Source organism: Vulpes vulpes, chromosome 15, assembly GCF_048418805.1.
Source record: "Vulpes vulpes isolate BD-2025 chromosome 15, VulVul3, whole genome shotgun sequence".
Classification (NCBI taxonomy): domain Eukaryota; kingdom Metazoa; phylum Chordata; class Mammalia; order Carnivora; family Canidae; genus Vulpes; species Vulpes vulpes.
In genome coordinates, this window is record NC_132794.1 from 5,337,367 (window position 1) to 5,360,087 (window position 22,721).

Here is a 22,721-nt window from a genome sequence, read left to right on the forward strand (position 1 = left end):
TGTCCACCACCTTAGTTTCTTGTGCTCCCACAACTGTCATCATCTCTTGGCCCCTCACCCCTGATTAGCCACCACCCACCCTCTTTCTGAAATAAGAACCACTTATTCCTCATCGATTGACGCTCTAAACTCGGCCGGTATACATTGTCACACATTCAATGATATCTCTTCCTATGAGGCATGTGCTCTTGTTAAGTAGCTGTGGTTGAAGATAATTCCTACAATAAAACATTTGAGACTAAATGTTTTTATGTAAGTATGTTTATCAATATGCTCCTGGAGAAGGAAGGATCGGACAAAGCTAGAGGTTCAGCTGGTCTTCAAGTACCTTTTAGAATCAGAGGCGGTTGTAGGGGGTGGGGGGAGTGTCCAACCAAAATTCCTTTAACTATCTCGTACAATGAGTGCCTCGATGTGGCTGTTTCACACCTCACTGACACGATGTCCTTCGGTGACACGTCCATCAGTGCACCCATTGCATTGCCTCAGATGTCCCCTTGGACCTCAACTGTATGCAGCCCTCACCCCCCTCAGCATGGGTAATGAGTGTGTGATGTCCCCCTCTCATAGCCAGCCCACTGGCACACTGGGAGCATCGCTCTGAGAATTCACTTTGAGTTATAACTATTCTTTTATTTCCTCTTCCTTCCTCTGTGTGTGTGTGTGTATGTGTGTGTGTTTAATTCCTACTTGTGAACTTTCAGAGGCAGAGAAAAAAAACTCACGTCTCTATCTCTTCTTTTTTGAAAAACAAAACCCAAAAGACTCCTGGGATTCCGCTCAGAGAACCAAAGATGTTTCCCCTCAGCTGAACTCGGCCACCATCATTGATATCCACCCTTCCTCCACCTACAGCATCCGCATGTACGCCAAGAACCGGATTGGCAAGAGCGAGCCCAGCAACGAGCTCTCCATCACCGCGGATGAGGCAGGTGCGTGTGAGAGGGCGAGGCCCACGTCCCAGAGCCCCGGAGCTGGCCCTCAGGGCTCAGATGGCTGACGTAGAATCAGGCCATTGCCTGCACCTGGTGGAGGCTGTTTGAAAAGCACCTTCCACGGTGCCATGCCCTGTTAGGGATGCAGACAGCACTCCACCTCCTACTTTAAGGGCACTGTTATTCCAATAGGACTTCATTTAGGGTTCTCATATATAAGAATTAAAAGGAAGACCTAGGAAACTACCAATCTGGTGATATTGAAGGAGCTGGGCCATTTTTTCAATTCCTTTGTTTGGATGCATGGAACCCACATGGACAGGAAAACCAGTAGTGTAGGTCTTGCCCAAGCCCTAAGCAGTCCAGTTGTGGGAGCATCACTTAACTAGGAAATGTCAAGAATATTCTGTGTGAGGAGCTGGGAGGACAATGGGCAAGGATATTTTATTGACTAGAAATGTGAATATTTCTATAGTAAACTTTATTGTTCTCCTTCCTATTACAAAGAGTTTCATATTCAGTTGAAAATTTAGAAGATAGTGATAAGCATTTTGAAGAAGGCAAAAGGCAAAACTGTTTCCATAATCCCACCACGTGGAGCTACCTGTGGGCACGGTGATATCACCTACTGAATCATCCATCACACAGGAACACACACACACACACACACATTCATGCACGCACATGCACATGCACCCATGCACACACACACATGCACGCGTGGCTACTGGGGGTGAATTGACTGGTTTGTAGAGGTCTGAGCCTAGGCAGTGCCAGGGAAGGCTGGCTGTCAGTCCACCTCCTGGCAGGAGAGAAGGAAGGCAGCAGCCTGGCTCATCTCTTGGGAGGAGGAGTGTCCTGCTCCAAACCCAGCTTCTCTTTCCCTGCCAGAAATCAGAGCTAATCAGCCATTTATCTACCGCAAAGGTGAAATTGGGAACTTAGTCTCAGATCCCTTCTTCAACCAGGCTTAAAGGTGATCATCCCCAAATGACTGAGAGTCCACAGGAGGTTTGTTTCAGCTTTCAGCTAAGGAATTAGAGTTGTTGTTGACTTCCTTCCCTCCACCCACCTCTCTTCGACCCTCATGAACGGCATTCCAGAAACACATCACTCTTATATATCCCTTAATGATACCTTCCACAATCTATTTAACAAATCCACAATCTATTAGACATGTCTGTTGTTTACCATTTTTTATTACTATAAATGCCACGGTGATAAGTATCCTTTGTGGCCTATCTTTTGCCACTTTGGATTGTTCTCTTGGGTTAAATTCCAAGCAGTAAGATTGCTAGAGCAAAACAAATGCAAACACTTAACTCTTCTGATATGTGTATGGTCAATACTGACCACAAGGAAATGGGATGAAACCGACAATCCTTCCTGCACTGGGGATGAGCACTTAATTCTCCATGGCTCTTGAAAATTATTTTTAAGGACAGGTGATAGGATATGCTTAAGTGTCTGAGGATGAGCCATTTCTGTTGCTTAGAAATGACGTGATTTCTCATCTGCAAAATGGACATAAGGATGCCTTTCCCCTCCTTGCCACAAACATATTGGATAATTGAGGGGGAAAAATGCAAGCTCTAAAAGTACTTTGTATTTCTCAGAAACAAGTGAGAAATGAGTGTCAACATGCTCCTGCAGAAATAGAATCTTATTTAAATATTTAAACAACCCACTAACTTCCTGGAATTTCATTACGTTGTATATTCAGGGAGGATACGCTGCCCCCAAAATATAATCTTTGACGCGCTACTCAAACTTCTCCTCCTTCTTAACCCTTGCTCTAACTGTGCCCCATCCACACATCCTTCTCAGGACCACTGTATTTTCTGGTGGTGCATTTGGTGGCTGCTTTCCCGACTGCCACGATGAGTCCTGCTGCTGTTGCTATTTCTTCGGCTTTCTGTGGCCTCTGTGCAGCTGGCAGTTGCCATGGCAGCGTCTCTCTCCCAGCCAGGAGGCCAGGTGAACAGCCACTCCCGGTCGCCGGCCTGCAGTGCCGCTCCCTGGCATCTCTGCAGACAGTCTGATGCAGAAGCCACCTTCTGGGCTGCTGGGGCTGGCCCCCTGGATTTTACCTGCACGCTGGCTGCTGGCGGCCCCACAGCGCCTCTCTGATTTACTATTCAGAGGAGCTAGGGGAAAATGCAAGGAAGGGAACAAGTGGAGCAAAGTGAAGCTCCAAAACAGAATTTGTCTTTGCCCTGGTGCATAGGTTTTGTGGCTGAAATGAAAAAAATCAGGTTTTCTTACAACGTGACTCATGTAGAATGAAGAGCAACTGTCCTGACCAAAGATCCTCTCGTTAGAATTGCCTACAGTGGCCTTGGATTGGCACTGCCGCTTCCCAGCAAGGATACCCAAAGGCATGTCTTTTGAGAACTGCTATCATCTCAAGGTGACCTTTTTCCATCCTTATTGGCCACTTTGCCTAAGGAAAAAAAGACACTAATTCTCAAGCAGGCCATCTCTCTCAGATGGAAGCTTCTGGAAGGTGTAGACCCATTCACTTTTATGGGTATAATACAGTGTCCAGATCTCGAGCATCAGGGAACATCTCTCAGCACTCAACTGGAAATGTGTCTCTGGAATGGTTAGGTCTGGGTCTTCTCCCACCCTCTCCACTTGAAGCTACACTTGACTTCCTACAGCCCTTCCCTGGCCCCAGTCCTCTGCATGTGTGCTGCATCCTGTGTCTGGAAGACCCTCCCAAGTTTCCTATCTCCACGGATGACGTTAGTGCCTCTCCCCCAGCACTAAGTAGTAGCACTAAGACAACTGCCTTTGAGGCATGGCCTCCTTTCTCCATAGACCTTGGTGTCCTGGGTGATGCTGTGGCATTAAGCCAGGAGATGGCTTCCTGGAGGAGAGGATATTTTGGGAGCACAGAGGGAAGTGCTGAGGCTGGAGTCTTTTGTTCACCTATTGGAAGTGAGAGAGAGGGCCATCCATAGAGACCATCCATTGACAGTGACTGTCAGGGAAGCAGGGAGCAGGAGAGAGCCAGCTTAGGAGGTAGGGATGCAGAGCCAGCCCTGGTGCCCAGAAGAAAAAAGCAAGAGCAGAGGTCTGCACATTTGGCAGTTAGGATCACTGTGTCTTGAGCCAAACAGAATTAGGAAGAGTATTAGGAACTGTAAATATCATCTTCAACTACTACTGTTTTGCAGATTGAACAGTTTTGGCTTCTGGAGAAACGCAGAGATTATTTATTTCAGAAAATCACATTCGTTATCAATCCTTACCTCCTAGCCTTCTCCTCTTGCAAGAAAAAGCAAAATATTCTGGTTTAAAAACGGAAGAAGAAACTATGCTTTCTATGTGTAGTATAGCTTTAGTTCAAGAGCATGTAAATATATTCTTAAATGTCAAGTGTCAACACAATTTTCAAAATTAGTTAAATAAATGAGTACTTAATGGTTGATCTTGAAGACTTTCAGCTCTTGAGAATTCAGTCTGCCTTAGGTTAAATTTTACAGAAATTGTCTGTTTGCTATGATATGAGGACCTATGGAATAATTATGGCTCAGGAGCTTTTTATGGGAAGCATGATAGCTGTGAAAGCAGACTCTTTTTTTTTTAGATATATAGTTTTAAAAAGTTCTTCCTATAATGCATTAGAAAATTTAGAGTGGAAAATTCAGTGCCCAAACAAAAACACTTCCTAATTCTATTGGGCATGACTCTCACGTGTGAGCATAGATTATAACCTTTTGGCGTTTGTCTTTGACATTGTTTCTCTCACTTTATTCTTAAGAGAGAGACCTGAATCCACTCACTTCAGAGAATACGCAGACCAATAAATTAATTAATTACTAGCAAACTACTGAAGTATTGATAGGCCAAGTAAAAAAGGTGCCGTGTTGGGGCACCTGGGTGGCTCAGCCATTGAGCATCTGCCTTCAGCTCAGGTCGTGATCCCAGGGTCCTGGGATCGAGTCCCACATCATGCTCCCCCCAGGGAGCCTGCTTCTCCCTCTGCCTGTGTCTCTGCCTCTCTCTGTGTGTCTCTCATGAATAAATAAATAAAATCTTAAAAAAAAAAAAAGAAAGTGCCGTATGTGTAAACACGGTCAGGTCTGTCCTGGAGAGAGGGACTGGCGGCCTTCAAGAAATACCAGACTGATGGGAAAAACAAATTCTCCCCAATTCATGACTACATCATTGGTTTCATGTTTTCTGATAGAATCAAGGCCATCGTGTAAACACTATCTTCATATCTTTGTTTTCAAGCCTGACTATATCTCACCAAGGATGCGAAAGCTATACTTATAGCTTGCCTCCCCCCTGCCCAGAAGGCAGCACCAAAGGCCACAGCCCAGACACACCCAGAGGATGCAGGGTGAGGTCCTGCCCCCACATTGCCTCCCGTTCCTCACACACAGGATCTTTCATTTATCACAATTAAAATAATCAAGGACCAATGTAGCTGTCAGACCACAGAATCATTTTTTCAAGATGGATTTTCGTGGATGAACCACATACTTCTTGATGACCACAGAATTATCAGGGTGAGAGAAGTCTGCTACGTGGGTTTTCATTGGAGCTTGTATCAAAAGGCCCCTGCATTAAGGGCATGATCCTGTGAGCAGAAATCAGGTACAGAGATCTAAGTCCATTACAGCAGGTAGCTGGATGCCAGCCCCTCCCCTGGTCCCTGCTCTGGAGACGGCTTCAGTGCTGACAAGCCTTTTCACATGGGGAACCATGGATGGGTGCAAGAGGCTGCAGCACCCACAGCAAGCCAGCTGTCCCCAGACCTGCCGGGCTGAGAGAGGTGTGCTCTACGTTTCAGTCGGCACATTGCTTTACCCTTCAAAGTGGGCACTTGCTCCAGACCCAGATTGGGAGGCCACGCAGCTCAGGGTCAGCTGGGGGAAGACAGCCCGGTGCAAAGGGGGCTCTGCACAAGTGCCCAGCACCACTGTGATTGTCGGGGTCCCCACGGTCCCCATGTTACCAATGGGTAGACGGTGGAGGCAGGCAATGCCGATGGAGGGAAAAGGTCAGATCTGCCCAGGGCACGTGTGCTTGGGTTTCACTGAGATGTTGGCCACGGCTGGGGCAGGGGGTGCACAGGGGGTCAGGGTGCAGAACAGAAGCGTACAGACGGAGGCAGGACACAGAACACCAAACACGGGGGAGTCAGTATGATAAGTGAGCAGTTTGGAAGGTGCTCTGGGCCCATGTCCCCTTTAAGAGGGGTAAAGTGGAGACCAGAATCAGTGTTTAGGAACCAAATGAAAACCGGCACGAGCCACTGATGCGGGGCTGGAGCAGGCTGTCGGGGGAGGCTGAGAGCCTCGGTGGGCACAGCGGCAGGCCAAGCACAGGACTTGCAGACTAGATGTCAGGGCCGGTGTTAGCAGGATGGAACGAGGCGTGGAGAAGGGAGCCAACTGCACACTCCACTCTCCTCTTGCCCTCCCGGCCCTTGTAAACATTTCCAGCTCCAATATCGAGTCCCTTCGAGTTCATATTCGTAAAACATAATGAACCATGTTTCCCGGCAATTCGGCTTCCTCTCTTAGCATTCTCATTCTCCCCTGGCCCCGCCAGCCCTGGCCTCTGGAGTCAGCCCCACACCCCCATCCCTCCCTTCTTCCTCATGTAGGGAACCAGGGGATCCCATTGCCCCTCCTCCAGTAGAAGTTGGGCACCTGCTTCTTCCTGCCCAGCACCAATGCCCACCCCAGGCCCCCTGCATACTCTGCCTACACCCGTCGGTGCCTTCATGAAGGCCCACACGCGGGCCTCTCCCCATGTTATGTTCACATGCCAAGGAGCCCTCTCTGCTCCTCTCTGCTCCTCTCTGCTGGGCGAGGCACACTTTTCCATAGGCCACTGCCATTCCCCAAGCCCTTGTGTCCCTAAAGCCACGGCCCTCCTTCCTTCTCCCGTTCTGACTTCCCGACTTTGCCTCTTATTTTTTTAATTTAAGATTTTATTTATTTAAGAGAGAGAGAGAGCACACATGAGGAGGAATAGGGCAGTGGGAGAGGGAGAAGCAGAACCCTGCTGAGCGGGGAGCCCGACACGGGGCTCCATCCCAGGACCCCAGGATCATGACCTGAGCAGAAGGCAGACACTTCACTGACTGAGCCACCCTGGTGCCCCTGACCTTGCCTCTTATTATTTTGCTAAGAAAACACAAACAGGTTTGAGCCTGCTTCCCTCAACCAGCAAGTCCACCAGAACTCCCCCATCATTTCCTCCCTTCTCCCACCCCAGAGATGGTTACTCGGATGCCCCGGGTCTCCACCACCTCTGTTCCTATTAGTGCCCTTGCATCTGTGCTCGGACATTGTTCTTTCTAGGGTACCTTTTCTTGTCATTGTATGAATTTCCTCTTTTACCTCCCCTTACATCAAACACCCAATGATAATAATTGTTATTACTTGTGTTTACCAAGTATATTATTTTCATTACAATCCTATGGCATGCATTTTATTGTCCTGTTATATAAAAAACTGAGACCCAGAGAAATGAAGTTAACCACACAGCTTGCTAAGTGAGAGAGCCAGAATTTTGAACTCAGGCAGAAAGACTGAAACACCCATCAACTTAGCCACACCATCAACAGGTATTGCTCAAAACTTCTTCTCCTGAACTGAGGAGAACACGTTTCCCTTGACCTTGCCTCTTCCCCTAATCTGGCCTTTAGCTTTATTTACCCTTCCATTGACTTCCAGACCCTTCAAACCAGTTCACGTTCACCACTTCTGCTTTCTCATCTGCCCTGTGCCCCTCGCCCTTCTGCAGCTGGCATCTCCACATCCACAGAAATGGGTGTCGCACAAGTGTCAATCCCACAGCATGTTTTCACCCAGAGGGGTCTCTCCTTCTGAATCCTGAGTTCCCAGGTGCTTCCACTTCTCGGAAGATGTTTGAGTAACCGCCACGCGGTAGGCTGGTCTTTCTCCCGGCGTGTGCATTGTGCTGTTCTGGTGAACACGTGCACTCTGGGTGGGCAGAAACATTTTCCCCCCCCACTTCTACACTGCGTGTCTAGGGCTAGCAACTGGGACTGGAACATAATTGGAATCTCTACAAGCATTGGAAATAGGGTGATGTGAGTTGTATGCTTGGACTCTTCTTTGCTTCTGCCTTCTGAGGCTATAGCCCCTGGGTAATGAGAGTTTTACATCAGAAAGTGTGAAAATCCAAAGCCATCAAAGGAACTCAACAGCAGAGGAATCCTGATTTTTTTTTTTTGCCCCAATAGCCCCGAGCAACCTGAGTGACCCTAATGCCAGGTCACTAAGCATGACTTCCAAGGAAAAGGGAAGGGTCTTTGACAGCCATCGCAGGGTTTCACAAAAGAAATGTTGTCTTTTTCCTTCCCACTTTATCTATGAAGTTGCTCAGACTTGAACTTTGTTAATCACGTTGTCAAAGGGATGGTGAAGAAGAACACAAGGGCAGGTCCTCAAGGTTCATATTTACCGGGAGGGAGTAAGCACCGGGTAAATTCAGTCCACAGCAATGCGGCCAACATGGTCTGTTCCCTGAAGCGGCTAACACGCTTCTCTGCACTGCTGGGGGACTGCCTTCTGGGCCTGTGTGTTGTGTAGACTTCAGTCTGCTCTGGAACTCGGTGCTAACCGGCCTGTGGGTTTTGGTCTTCACAGCTCCTGACGGCCCACCTCAGGAAGTCCACCTGGAGCCCCTCTCATCTCAGAGCATCAGAGTCACCTGGAAGGTAAACCAAACCAACGCTTGTATTCCTGGCGCTTTTCTCGTGGGGTGAGCACGTCACTCAGGTTAAGAGTCATGATGCCAAGGCACTAACACCTGGTGAAGCTTTTGTTTTGCAAAATTAGATTAAAAGCCCCTTTCTTAAAATCCGGTATATGTGTCCACATTGTGAATCCGTTGACAGCAAATTCGATATGCACAGAGAGCGAAGTTGTTAGGTCTTGTTTTCATTCTTTGCATTTGATTGAGTCCTGAGAGCTGGTTTTTGTACAAATAGTGGAAACAGATGCACCGGGCACATTTGAAGCTTTTTCTAACTGCAAGTCTGAGTATGGCAGATAGTCCACTGAGCTGCCAGAAAGGACTGTCGCCCTCCCTGTGCCACCAGCCAGCCGTGTCCTGGAGAACGCCCTTCATTTCCTCCTCAGTGAGGTGGCCTTTGGAGCCAGCTACCGTCCCAGGCAGTGGTGCTCGCATGTGGCCACAAATGTGGACTGGCCGCTGGTCAGCCAAGGGCTTGCTGCCAGTCACTGGGAGAGACCCCTTGAGCTACAGGGCAACTACACAGCCCAGCTTCTTCCAGCTGCCATGTTTTTCCTAGCAAAGCCATTGGTGAGGGAAGCAGTGTTGGTTTACGTGCTGGAGCAAGCTGGTCATAAGCAGCATGTTAGGTGCCATCCTCCCAGGGATCTTGAAGTCACTAACCCGGTGGCGGAAACTGTCTTGAGAATTAGTCATCCTTGGATGTGCTCTTGCCGTTGATGATAGGAGGCCCAATCCCTTTTACCTAGAATGCCCTTCTTGGGTCCAAACTTGTGCACATTGCACTGGCTCTTCCAGTTCTGGGTTTCCCTCTCCTCTTTTCTCACCCTTTCCCTGCATTCTTACTCAGAGGAGAAGTCAACAACCTCTGTGGGGTCCTCAAGTGGCCTGCCTGTAAAGCCATTAGAGACCTAACTCATCACACCCGTTACTGGTGTTTTTCTTCGGGTTCCAGCTCTTTTGTAAAGTGAGCTGCATCTGTAACAAAAAAGGATCCTCGTTGTCGGGGTGGCTACCATCTTCAGTGCCTTAGCCCCTACGTGTGCGCTCCTATACCCCAGCCGGTGCAGCGGCTGCGGCGGACAGCAGGCCGGGACTGTTTAGCCGCACAGACAGTGCAGGCCAAGCAGTGTGGGAGGGGTGGCGTTCGCCTTTGTGAGCACATCCACCAGCTGAGAGCATCACACACTGTATCATAAAAGGCACGCAGCAAGCCATAACCCTGCACGTATCCCGGCCACTCTACAGACGGAATGCTGACTCACTCTGTCTCAAATTAAAGGCTCTGTGAGCTTTATCCACTGGCTCTGCACAGTCTCACATGTTGCCACTGAAAAAGGCCAGCTATGCCGGTGGCCCCTAAAGCTTTCTGGGTTCTGCATGAGAAAGGCATCTATTCACAGAGGCCTTACAACTCAAAATGGAAACTTTCCAGACTTTAGAGGCATGACGTCCTTTCTGTCTCCAGAGGGGGAAAAAGAAAAAAGCAAAAGTCAGTAAATTGCAGTTAAATCTCTTCTTACTGCCAAAAGAATGAACATGTTGTGGGCTATTAAAAGAAAGCCTTGCTTCCATTAGATCATGAGCCAATTGTAATGCATGGTTCATGGAGCAGTGGTTTTTCTCGGAGCAGCGGGCAGATGTTGTGTGGCCTGTCAGTGTGCAGACAGGGGTACAGGTGATTTAACAGACTGAATGAGGTAAGGACCGCCGTTTGCTGGCTCATCATTTCACATTGGCCTGATTATGTAATGGAAGTGCGTCACTGATCCAACTAAACTCTATGCTTTTATCTACAACCCAAAGGATCTGCAAAGGACAATATGTTGCATGAAATATGTCTTGATTTTATGGTGTTAAAGTCCCAGATTTACATTTTGTGTAAGGAGACTGACCAGAAAGGGCAAGAGAGAAGGAAGTAAAGAAAGAAAGAGAAATCACATTAACCCAGAGAGGGAGCCCCGCACCCTGTCAGCAGGATAGAAATACGGGAGCTGTGGGAGGACGGAGCTGGAAACTCATTCAGGGTCACAGGACAACTGACAGAAGTAAAATATGCACTAAGTGGAGAGAGGAGACAGTGGGGAGAACAGTGCTGGGGCTTTGGTGGCAAGACAGCCGTTTTAGACTCTCAGACTCTTAAAGGTCTGGGGCATGTTGGTGACCTACTGGACCTGGATACTATTTTTGTATAACTATTGTATAAACAACACGTCTGTGACATACCCCTTCTGTTGAATAAAATAAACAACACAACTTTACCTTTTTATGTTAGCCATACCTATCACCATAGAAAAGACTCAAATTTTTAAAGTTTCAAGTCTGGTGAAGGTTCCCTGGGACCCACTGAATGTAGACCAAGAGCCATAGGTCTCATGAGGCCATTCAGTATTGGCTGCAGGCTGTCACCCCCTGTTACAACAGGCCATTCACGTGCCCACAGCTGGCGTCCCCCTCCTCCTTTGCTGTCATTGCCAACACCCACGGTAACACTCACCCCCTGTCCTGTGCTGCATGACTCTCTGTGAAGATGTGTGCTGCATCTCCAAAATGTAAGTAAATTGTCTGAGCCTCTGTGGGACCCTCACTCTTGGGGGCAGCTCAGTGAGGCCCCCATCACATGGGTTCTATCTTCTGTTTGCCTGCACCTCTTCTGTTGTTCTGTGAGCTGCTTAAGATCAGGGAGTCTTGTTCATCTCTGGCCCCCCAGTGGCTGGCATGTTGGCATAAATGAAAGAATGAATGAATGAGGGGACAAATGATCGGGTGAGGACATCTGCAGGTTGAGAATGATGAGGTCCACAGCACAAGTGTTCCAAATCACAGTAGCCTCTGAAGCATTAGGTCTTTCAGACACTGCTGTAGAGAAGCTTTGAGGAACTCTGAACCCCAGGCTGTAATATTCCCTCATCCTCCAGTGAAGTTCCCCGGAGCCTACTCTGGTGGGCGCCCAAAGCTGTGATCACCACTCGGGCGAGCACACAGATGAACCACTTTACATATGGCTTTCTACTGTAATTTATCGAAAAATAAATGACAGTAATGGTTCAAAAAATTTGTGATAAGTGTCAGAGGAAATGGCCCTCTGCATGTCACATCAAATGTCAGCCTTCAGGAGGACGTCCAAGATCCAGTGCCATATTAAATTGGGCTTTTAATACCTTTATGCCTTTGGAGTGAAATAAAAATGCTGAACAGTGCCTTGACAGGAACTTGAGAGATAACATAAGTGGTTCTAAATAAATAAAAAGGAAGTAAATGATAATAAAGATTCACGTTCTAGCTCTTGTTCCTCCTCTTTGAAAAATAGAAGGGTTTGCATAAGCAAATACAATTTCTTGTCGTTTTTGTAGAGATTATTCAGAATCAGAAAGAATATGGGGGGGCCTGGGTGGCTCAGTCAATTAGGTGTCTGACTCCTGATTTCACCTGAAGTCATGATCTCAGGGTTGTGAGATCGAGCCCCGTGTTGGGCTTGGCACTCAGCGGAGAGTCTGCTCATCCCTTTCCCTCTGCTCCCCGCTTCTCATCTCAAATAAATAAAGAAAATCTCTAAAAATCAGCAACAATACTTAAAGTTTCTGATTGTTGATGATATATCTGTTTACATACATGTAAATTGTAAAACTAAAGGAGAATTCTTTGATTTTTCAGAAAATTATGGTCTATTTCCTTAAGTGTCAAAATATTGATAGAACAAGCCTCTTTTGAACAGTGTCTGCCACTTTCTCTTCTGCTCAGTCTCAGAATCAATGTATCCCATTTTATTACAAATGAAGGACAGTTTGATTGCCCGCTATTTGCATGTGGTCATAACATAAAACCTTAAATATCCGAAATATTTAATATTACTAAGTATCTCAAAACATTTCTAAAGAGGATGCAATTTAAGGCAGAGATTTTTTTTTCCTATTGATGTAAATATTTCCTTTCATTTTAGATGAGGAGTCTTTTTTAGAGCCATGCACTATCCCAAAACTATGAAATTCTCAACTGTTTAAATATTCCAGTGCTAAAAATGGTTGTCCGACTGATGACTCCGGAGAAAGTCCTGAAAATGATTTTGCCACTTTCTGGCCGCTCTATATCAAACCGTCTGGCTGGATTTTATTTAAAATGAGCAACGTTGCCAAAGGATACCTATTTCCATAAAATTTGAACATTGCATATTTAGGAATTTAATTAAATTTAAGTAATCCAAAGACTACTTTTAACTAAAACACCACATCTGCACAATCCCCAGTAATTCCAGCTAATTGAGGCATCATTGCAATATGTTATGTTTCCCAGATGAGCTCTTACAGTGGGAAAGTGGCTTAGCTTGTCATTTAAAAACAGAACTGCGTTATTGCCAGTGACCTTCATCATAATGATTTAATAAAATGCGGGCTCCTCTTGACTCCTGCATCTAAATCCCTCTACCCCCCAAAAAATAAATAAATAAAAATAAAAATAAATAAAAATAAATCAATAAATCCCTCTACCCAGGAAATGGCATGCCACATTGGAAGAGGACTGTCTTCTAGAATAGGATTTCCTGGCTGGGATCCCTGGGAAAGCAGTCTTTCTGAGTTTTTGCCCCCAGCCAGGCATGGTACTCAACTTTGCATACATTATGCCATTAGATCTGTGCACTGGGTATACTGGGTTTTGTACAAACTCCTGACATTGGAGGGATTTGCCTGAAATCTGGGGACTTCGGACTGTCAGACTGAGGACCCTCACCGAGGTTTTCCGACCGGTTTCTAAGCAACCGATAAGCTAAGGTACATGAAGTGCCAAGACTGTGGCTTGTGCTTAGTAAGTTCAACCAATATTAGTTTCTTGTCCTGTTCCTTCTAACTTCATGTTATAAATTTTACTCAACTTTAATATTAGAGAAAATAGGAAAAAATGTAATTTCTCCCTCCTCTCTCTTTCTTTCCAAATGTAAACTTAACCTTGGCATAGCTGGAGTAGTAGGTCAACATCCCTTTTTCCAACAGCCGTTGAAACTCAAAAGGGTTGGCTTGAAATTAATTTTATTTCATTCCTTGACTCTCACTTTAATCCTCAGGCTAGGAAAAATTACAAAATTTACATTTCTTAATCAATTTGTTCTAGGGCTGGATTTACAGCAGCTTTATTAAAAAATCCCAGTGACCAACATGTCTTACAAATATTTAAGGAACCGTCAGCCCTTCTCATATTAACAAGGCAGCCTCTTTCCCCTCTAACAAGAGAAGAAAAATTCAAACTGATTTCAAAACCTCTTGGTCAGCCACATATCCGAGGAGTATTCCCTCTCAACTCCTGACAGTTGACTAGCTCTATGAGAGTAGAGGGCATATTTTTATGTTGTTTGTTTTGTTTTTGTTTGGTCACTATATCCCCAGAAGTATATTTAAATATTTGTTAAATGAATACACGAGGTATTTATTTTGTTTACATTCATGTTAAAATATTCATATCAAGAGGGGCTACCTTTTCTTTTGGAAACCCTTGGATTCTATTCCCATCTTTTTTGTGCATGTATAAAATATACAAATCCCTTTAATAAAAGCATTCATTGCTTATTTGCCTCATTTGGCATATATTTCTCATCTCTCTCCATCTATCCCTTGGATTAGCCCTCCTGGTTTAGCCATGTGACTGGCTTTCACCAGTGACCCTAGTTATCTCTCCCAGAGCAGAGCCAGCCTGCCCAAAGGGTCCTGGCTGGCCTCCCAACCTAAGCAGGCAATTCTCTTGGTTCCCAACCCCTGAGGACAGAAAAAGGATGCTGGCCACCTTTCCAAAGGCTGCTCAGCCGCCAGGAGTGTGGGTCCAGTTCTGACACCAGGCATGCTGGAGAGGTTGGCTTGGACTCACCATAGGAGGCACATCCCAGTGTAGCGCTCCAGCTAATTGACCCTGACAGGACACAAATTGGGCTTGGACTAAGGACTAGGACCCAGGCCATCTCTATCCATCAGCTGGAAGTCCTTTCAGATGGTTTGTTCTGAAAGCTTCACACTGAGCCTGGATGAAGCTGACAATGCAAGACGTCAGAGAGCAGGCACTTCCGTAATTCTGTTTCAGGGCTGTTAGATTCTAAACTGCTAGGTTACAATGAGTCAGGAGGCATGGATGGTATTTTTGCCTTGACAGAGAACATATTGTCAAAATGCAAATAAGAACAATGCGTAAGAATTGTGAGGTCATAACTAAAAGAGCATTCTGGACATTTACTGGTAACCAGCCATGGGTCTGTCTTTGTCTGATACATCAACATCACATTTTACAAGTGAATTACATCCTAAAGTTGGGACATCAGGATAAAAATTGCTCATGATTGAATAATATTGAAAATTACTTGTCTATTAAGTACACTGTGCATAATTTTTGCTATGAAATCTTATGGGGATATATATATATATATGAATATATAATACTTTCAATGAAAAATGAAGAGTATATACAAAAATATCACTGGACAACACTTCATTATGCATTGAGTAGGATCAACATAAGTTAAACGTATCTACAACAAGTTACATATAATAAGAATATATAATATAATATATAAAATAATATAAGAAGTACTGGAGTAGACTTCAGGAAAAAAAATTTTTTTAATGATTTATTTATTTATTTGGCAGAGAATGAGAGAGCACAATCAGGTGGAGGGTCAGAGGGAGAAGGAGAAATAGGCTCCTTGCTGACCAGGGAGCCTGACATAGGGCTTGATCCCAGGACCATGGGACTGTGACCTGAGCTGAAGGCAGACGCTTAACCTACTGAGCCACTCAGGTGCCCCTAGACTTTAGGAAAATTAGATATTACTCCCATTTCTACACCTAATAGAAATGACCCCAAGCAATTTAGTCTTTACTGAAACTCAAACCCTTTTACACTAGTTCTGTTCCAAACATGCCTGAGTATTATGTTCCCCACTCATCTCTCAGCACTGACTGGGTAACAGAGAGGATGAAGGACATCAGGGCACTGTAACATCTCTAGGTTGGGCCCTTGAATGACAGTCTTCATTTTGATCTTCATCCTGGATGCTGGCACCCTGGTGGCTCTGAATGACACAGCCCTTCCTGCTAACAGTACACCCCAGTAAATGTAAATATTGTGAAATTTGTCTGACAAAAATAAATAAATAAATATTTTATTTTAAATAATTGATTAATTCCTAATAATTGATGGGCAGGTAGTGATTTTAAGAAAAATACTCATAAAACGGTCTCAGGTGTAGTTTTACTCGTTCTCATGAAATGCTAACTCCATTTTAAACAGAACAAACCAGAAATTCAAGTTACAGTGAATTTGGAGCTAAGTATTATAAATGAGCTGATTGGCATCCATCAAGTGAGCAAGTGAGTGGAAACACTATTTTATGTGCCTCCTTTTCCTAGAGAGCCCTCATTAAGCCATTTTACTGATAACACATTTCTCATCAAAGAAATCAAATAAGGTAGATAAGTTAGTAAATGAGCACAGGTGTTAGAAGGAAAAATCAAATGAATAAAGGAAAACATGTCCAACCAAGAATGTCATAGACCTCAGATGACACCTGTTACATCATGGACCTAAGGCAAAGGAAGAAATCTGATGTTGCCTTTATCTTTTAAAACCAGGCTGGACAAAGTTCTTTGTGGTCTGTTTCAGGAAGAACTCCAGCCCGGACAGCATGAGCCAGTTGCTGTAGGACACTTCTCTGCATCTAGTTTCCACATTCTGTTTTCATGGTAACATGAAACAGAACAGAAAAAACACAATGTATGCTTTCAGATTCATTTCACCAATACAAATGCATTTAACTTAATGCACTAAGATGTAGTGAACTAACTCTACCTCAGGGTAACCTCCCATAATTTTTTTATTATTTTTTTAAGATTTTATTTATTCATTCATGACAGACACAGAGAGAGAGGCAGAGACACAGACAAAGGGAGAAGCAGGCTCCATGCAGGGACCCCGATGCGGGACTCGATCCCAGGACCCCAGGGTCACGCCCTGAGCCGAAGGCAGATGCTCAACCACTGAGCCACCCAGGTGTCCCCCATAATTTTTTTAAAAGCCAGCTCCTCTTTGTATTAAAGTCTCTAAAAACTAGTTTTACATTCTTGTGACTCTTGCGATGCATTCCTCCCGTGAGCCCGTTCTTTTGAAAATTTTAACTTCTGCTGTGAAATAAAAGTGCCGAGTGCTTAGGGTAATCGTAGGAATATAGGAAACGAAACAATTCTACCTTTTAAAGATATATTGTCATTTTTGTTTTTCTCTGAAAGTTACAATCTGAAGTTGGCAATGAGCCCCGTTTTTTATATAAATAACAGAAGAAATCAGGAGGCATGTTGCTATGGATGTCTGGAAGTCATCCAAGAGAGGAAGGTCAGAGGGCAGAGAATGAGCAGGGTCACCACCGGGGCTCTGTACAGCACCTGAGGCTCTCTCTGCATTTGGGCTTGTGTCAGGCACATCCCCTCTCTGAGAACTGGAGTGCTCCCTGGGGGATCTCATGTCCAGGATAGCATGTTTCTGACAGAAGAACCTATCCTATTGGACATTCCCTCAATGCTCTTCTCCTCCATTATCCATTCATGAGTGTTCACGCCTGAAATCCCTTCAGTTGGGGCTAATGCTCTTCATTACCCAAGCACAGATAAGATACAAAGGTAAATAGCTCCATGGAAACAATGCCCCTCTCGGCTTCAATCATGACATAAAGTGTACGTGGTAGATAGTCAATCCATGACCAAGAGTCTGCCCTTGATGCAGGCCTTGCGGGTCTTCTTCCGATAGAACAGGGGTTAGAACTTTGCCATCCCAGCAAGAATTGCACTACAGCCATCAAGCACCCAGCCCAAACCCTGGCCTCCGTCTGACTCTGCGCTCATGGAGGTGCCTCGCCTTCCACCTTTGCTGACCTCCCACCCACCCCACCTCCAACCCCAGCCCGCCCCATGAATTTCTACCCTGCACCCTACTCGTTGATTCAGTCTACAACACTGTGTCCTACATCCCTAGCTAAGGGCCATATAGAAGACATGGCCAAATAGACTTGGCCCTGGGACCATAAGTTTGTCAACCATGCTTTACTGAACACGACAACACCCGGGAAGCGGCCACGGGCAATTGGAATACGTCACAAAGAGCTTCCTGTTACTTGGCTCTTTGAACAGAGAGTTAAAGCACCAAGGGACTCTTTCCAGGCATGAAGGTAAAGCCTTCCTTTCATTCAGCAGTTCCTTCTGAACTTCAGATCTTCTTCGGTCCTTCAGGACAGACCTTACCCTTCAGAAGTTACAAAGACAATGACAGCAGCAACTCTTCGTACCACTGAGGCAGGCCATTCCTTTACAAGGACTCTAATACTTTTGAAAACACTGCCTTTTGCACTTGGTTAGCAAATCTGGACCAGCTGTACCCCCCAGATCTCCGTGGCCACCCTGCCATCCCCAGGGACTTCCACGTAGTAAAAGCTACTGTAGGTTGTGTCCTTCAGTCTGCATAGGAGGCACCAGGTCTTTTCAGATCACTCAGCTACCACTAAACAGTTGGGATCCCAGCCTTATGCTCACAGACTAGTATACATCCTTCTTGGCATCCTAACCCAAACCGCTTTCCCTCCACATCCCTATTGCCTGCACAGTGTCTAGACATACAGGTGAGACCGTCTCCCAAAACCTCACAGTCTCCAGGTGCATTCTTTCCTGGCTGGGCCCTGCCTACACCTCTTGTTGGCCTGTGGAAAGGTCTTCCTGCAGCCCCTTCCCACTGTCTCCCTGCTCTTTCCTTGCCCCGAACCTGGGCACCTCCACTCTCTGCATTACTTCTCTCCATCGTACTCCACCCCCACACTCTGGGACACTATGCGCCATCACCCTTCTGGCCAACTCTGTCTCTCAGAAACATCGAGACATCTAGAGGCTCTGAACATTAAATATGAGATATTCAGGAGACCAGCTCTCAGAGCCACTGCATATAACACCAGGTAGGGTCTATGTATGTGCTATGAATTCCTTTGTTAGGTCTTTGGCAGAAACCACTGGATAAGGCTTTAAGGCTGCTGAGAAATGCTGTGTGTGGTTACCAGACAGTGTGGGATGCAAAGAACAGAGAAATTCAGAAACAAGAGGACGTCCAGCAAGAGTAGGTCTTCCACATGTTGGTTGGTTGGCTGGTTGGTTGGATGAATGAATGAATGAATGAATGAATAAAGTGAGAGCCACCCCACACTTTAGAAATTAAATAAAGTCCTGTTATGCAATAGTTAACCTCAATTTCATCCCATAAAATTGTGAGAGCCTGTTTCTCTAATTCTACATGTGTTTTCCAAGCACACGCTTGGCCGCCGCCTCCACCCCAGCTGCCAGATCTGACTAGAACACAGTGACTACCAGCTTCGAGTCAACTTCTTGGCCTCTCACTAGTGTGCATCTGTCAAAGCTCCATCATTCCTCCTTAATTTCTCAGACCTGGACTCAGTAGCCGCTGTGTTCTGAGCACGTCTCATGGTCAGATCATGCATCCACTTCTTATTTCATAACAGTGGCCCCTCACTCTGTCCTGGCCGCTCAGTGGACAGTCGCCGTGCATGCCCCTCGGAGGAGACCTATGGTGTGGCCTTTGTATTTAGTGCGGCCCGAAGGGCAGATCCGGGAGTGCAAACATGCTCCAGCGCAATGATGGGAGCACCCTCCACTCCGGCGCCGCTTCCTCAGAACCCACCATCCGTGCAGCTGCAGCAGCTGCTCCACCAGGGCTCCATCCAGCAAGGCAGTTGTTCCTCCCCCAACCGGGCCCCCCCGCAGCACAGCCCCTTCACTGCTTTGCCACTCACAGGGCCATGAAGGTCTGATAGTCGTTGCACTTGTTCCTTTTTGTTCTGCAAAAAAAGACCAGGAGGATGCGTTATTAGTGACCTGAAAAATTGGAAATGCGCAATTGTTGCTTTGGACTACGTCATCCATCCTAAGCGAGGCCGATACTCAACCTTGTAACGATGCCCCAAGACAGCAACCGTGGTTCTCAGACTTGAGCATGAGCGTGCACCAGAATCCTCCCCCCGGGGGGGCGGGGGGGCTTTGTCAACACAGATCACCGGCTCCTGCCCCCCCTTCGTTCAAAACGGTTTCCCTAGCTTCCTGCACACTCCTGCCATGCCCACCCCCACACCCCTACAGTCACCGCTGAAACCTTCTGAAGGCTCACTTGGAGCTGTTCCTTCTGGTGGCATCTCCAGTTATCTCGCCCAAGTGCCATGGGGCAGGCTGATGGCATGCCTGTGAGGCTGTCCCTCCGCAGCAACGGCTGCTCTTCCTAGAGGCTCAGATGAAGTGCCCCTTCTCTGGGAATCTTTCTGCCACAAGGGGAAAAGGCACCTGTCCCTTTCCCCTTCCATGCTACCCTGTGCCAGCCCTCCGCCCTGCAAGCGCCGTGCTCTACTTTCATCACAGGTTCACTTGCAGGCCTCCCCTTGCAGAGGACAGGCACCTGTGCAGACTGCTCACTTGAACGCATCCCGTTCCCTGAGCCGGCTTACCAAGTAGCTGCTATTTATGTTGGGGAACAGGGACGGGGGTGGAGGGAGTACACGGAGATAAGAAAGACAGTCCTCAACCCCCTGTAATAAAAGGGGAATGATGACAGGTTACATTTTAAGTGAATTTGGAGGAACCTAAGAGGAAAATGTTCAATTCATTTTTCACCTGAGTTACTCAACATGACCGAGTAATATGGTGGGTGTTCTTGGAGTGCAGGAACCTGCAGTCGAGGTTTGTGCTCTCCCGGTTGGTCAGCGGGCGAATCCTGGCATTGAGCACAGTCCATTCACCTGTGCTGGGCAGGGGGGAGGGAAGTGGGCCAGAAATAGGACCTGGCCGGTGGCTTCCTAAAGAAGAGATGGCCTGTTCTAATTACTCACGTCCTTGATGGTGCTCTGAGCGTTCCCACACCCCTGTTTTTACAGACTTTTTAAAGACCTCTGTATCCGCCACAGGCAGCTCCAAGGCTCATTTGGACGGACACATGCAATGCAGGCAATGGCACACCACGCACATACACTGATGCGGTGCTGCTGTTGTCATGGAGATCAAAAGAGACAGTTTCTTAAAGGGAGTGGGAGTTGGGGGGTGGGGGGCAGAGGCTGGTGGAAGGACATTTGGAAGGGATGAAAGAAGGCTGTTTAGAGAGACTACAGGAGGAAAAAAAAAATGCCAGAGCTAGACAGGGGAGAGAGCACCCCAGATGGCAGATCAATGAGACAAATGGAAAGAAACCAGGCTCATTACCGGATCCAAAGGTAAATGAAAGGAAGAGTAGTATTCAACACAGAAAAATAATTAACCCCTACATGGGAAACACAATAGTGGATAGAGAAGGGCTTTTCTCAGAACTGGAGTCCCCTCGAAGGGGCTTGAGAGAAGATCGAAACAGAACACGCGTGAATCAGAGTGGTCTGTAAATAACAGCATCTTCCAGCAAAGAAAGGGCCTCAGATTGTTGAATTCAGTGACACACAGTGAACTTTAGACTTTCCTTCTTTTTTCTTTTTTCTTTTTTCCATTCACTTACCCTCCAAAGTCTTCCTTTATTATGTATTAAGAGGACTGGTTGCCAAGTGAGATTTGCTGTCAATCTGTGAGTCTGGCTTAAATGATCCTTATTCTAAAAAACATGTAACCCATGAGCTGCCCGGAACAAGTGAACAAACTCTCTAGAATCACTGTTTTAAAAAGGAAAAGAAAAAGGATGACATTGTCCAAGTAAGTCGGCTCTCCAGGTGCTATTTTTCTTTCCTTGATGGGGTCTGAGAAGTGAAGCCGGACCCCTCTAAGCCATGCCTGTGTCTCTCATCCTGACACATGAGCTGCCATGCTGAGCGACCACATGGAAGCCAGCTCTCGATTTGGGTCTGAGTTGCACGGTGCCCCTGAGAGATCCTTCTGTATTGGCTAGTCCAGGCCTCTGACCAACAGCTACATCACGGGCCTGGAGTCTGGGCATCTTCTATCTTCAAACTGTTCTCATTAGCCCTGTACCCAGATTATAAACCTGCAACTGACGTCATTTCTACCCATCACTATTTTTGTGCCCCATATATGCTCAAAACCATTCTCTTCTGCATCTACAGTAACATTTTCTGAGAATGCCCACTGTGCTGAAGGCCTGTTTTGGACAAGTGAGTGGGTGAGATTTCAAACCTATTCGTGAGAATCCTTAGGCACTTGGAGCTTGCAATCAAGTCCTTGGAAAGCAGACATTCAATATGGAATAGTGGCGACAGGAAGGGATGGAAGCCGTCAGTTCTTGCTGAGCTGATGGTGAATCAGTGTGTGCAGGCGGAGGCTGGAGGATAGAGAACTCCTTGGACGCAGGCAGTTGAAGGAAGCAGATGAGCTGGAAGTTGAGCTGGCTGTGAAGAATGAGTTGGGCTTTGATAGAGGAGGAAGAAAGGCAGTCTCTGATGAGGCCTTTCATGAGATGGGAAACACAAGAGGGATCCCTGGGTGGCGAAGCAGTTTAGCGCCTGCCTTTGGCCCAGGGCGTGATCCTGGAGACCCGGGATCGAATCCCACGTCGGGCTCCTGGTACATGGAGCCTGCTTCTCCCTCTGCCTATGTCTCTGTCTCTCTCTCTCTCTCTCTCTCTCTCTGTGTGTGTGTGACTATTATAAATAAATAAAAATTAAAAAAAAAACTTTTAAGAAAAAAAGGAAAACACAAGAAAGTTGGGACTTCCATGCTTGTTGAAGCAGCCAGAGAGAATCCTAGGTCACCAGGGAACATCCAAGGGACATTTCCCTGGAAAGACTGCGGCCAGACTTAAATCTCACAATGGTTACTGCTGAGATGTGGGGAGAAGGAGGCGTGATTGAAGTGGTTTCTTAGGACATTAGCCTTCTCCGGTATCTGCAACCCAGATTCAAAGTATCTTCAAGATCTCTACCAGATTCCCTCTTTTTCTTTTCTTCCTACTCCACTATTAATTTCATTCATTTAGTTTCATGAAACAAATAATTATTTTTGACCCATTGTGTCAGTCACAATTTGATGCTGTTTA

At 46.3% G+C, this 22,721-nt stretch overlaps 1 protein-coding gene across 3 annotated transcripts in view; it reads left to right on the forward strand.

Annotated features, from left to right (window-relative positions):
- Positions 1–22,721, forward strand: part of DSCAM (DS cell adhesion molecule) — a 731,493-nt gene that overhangs the window by 604,884 nt on the left and 103,888 nt on the right. For 2 of the 3 annotated variants that reach the window (XR_011997624.1, XM_072740401.1), the window contains exons 15-16: positions 765–932; positions 8,579–8,649. Coding sequence is in view for 1 of the 3 variants with exons in the window: in XM_072740401.1 (XP_072596502.1) it covers positions 765–932; positions 8,579–8,649 (239 nt within the window). In the remaining 2 variants the exon portion in view is untranslated. The remainder of the gene's footprint in view (positions 1–764; positions 933–8,578; positions 8,650–22,721) is intronic. The other variant, XR_011997625.1, reaches the window with a different exon arrangement.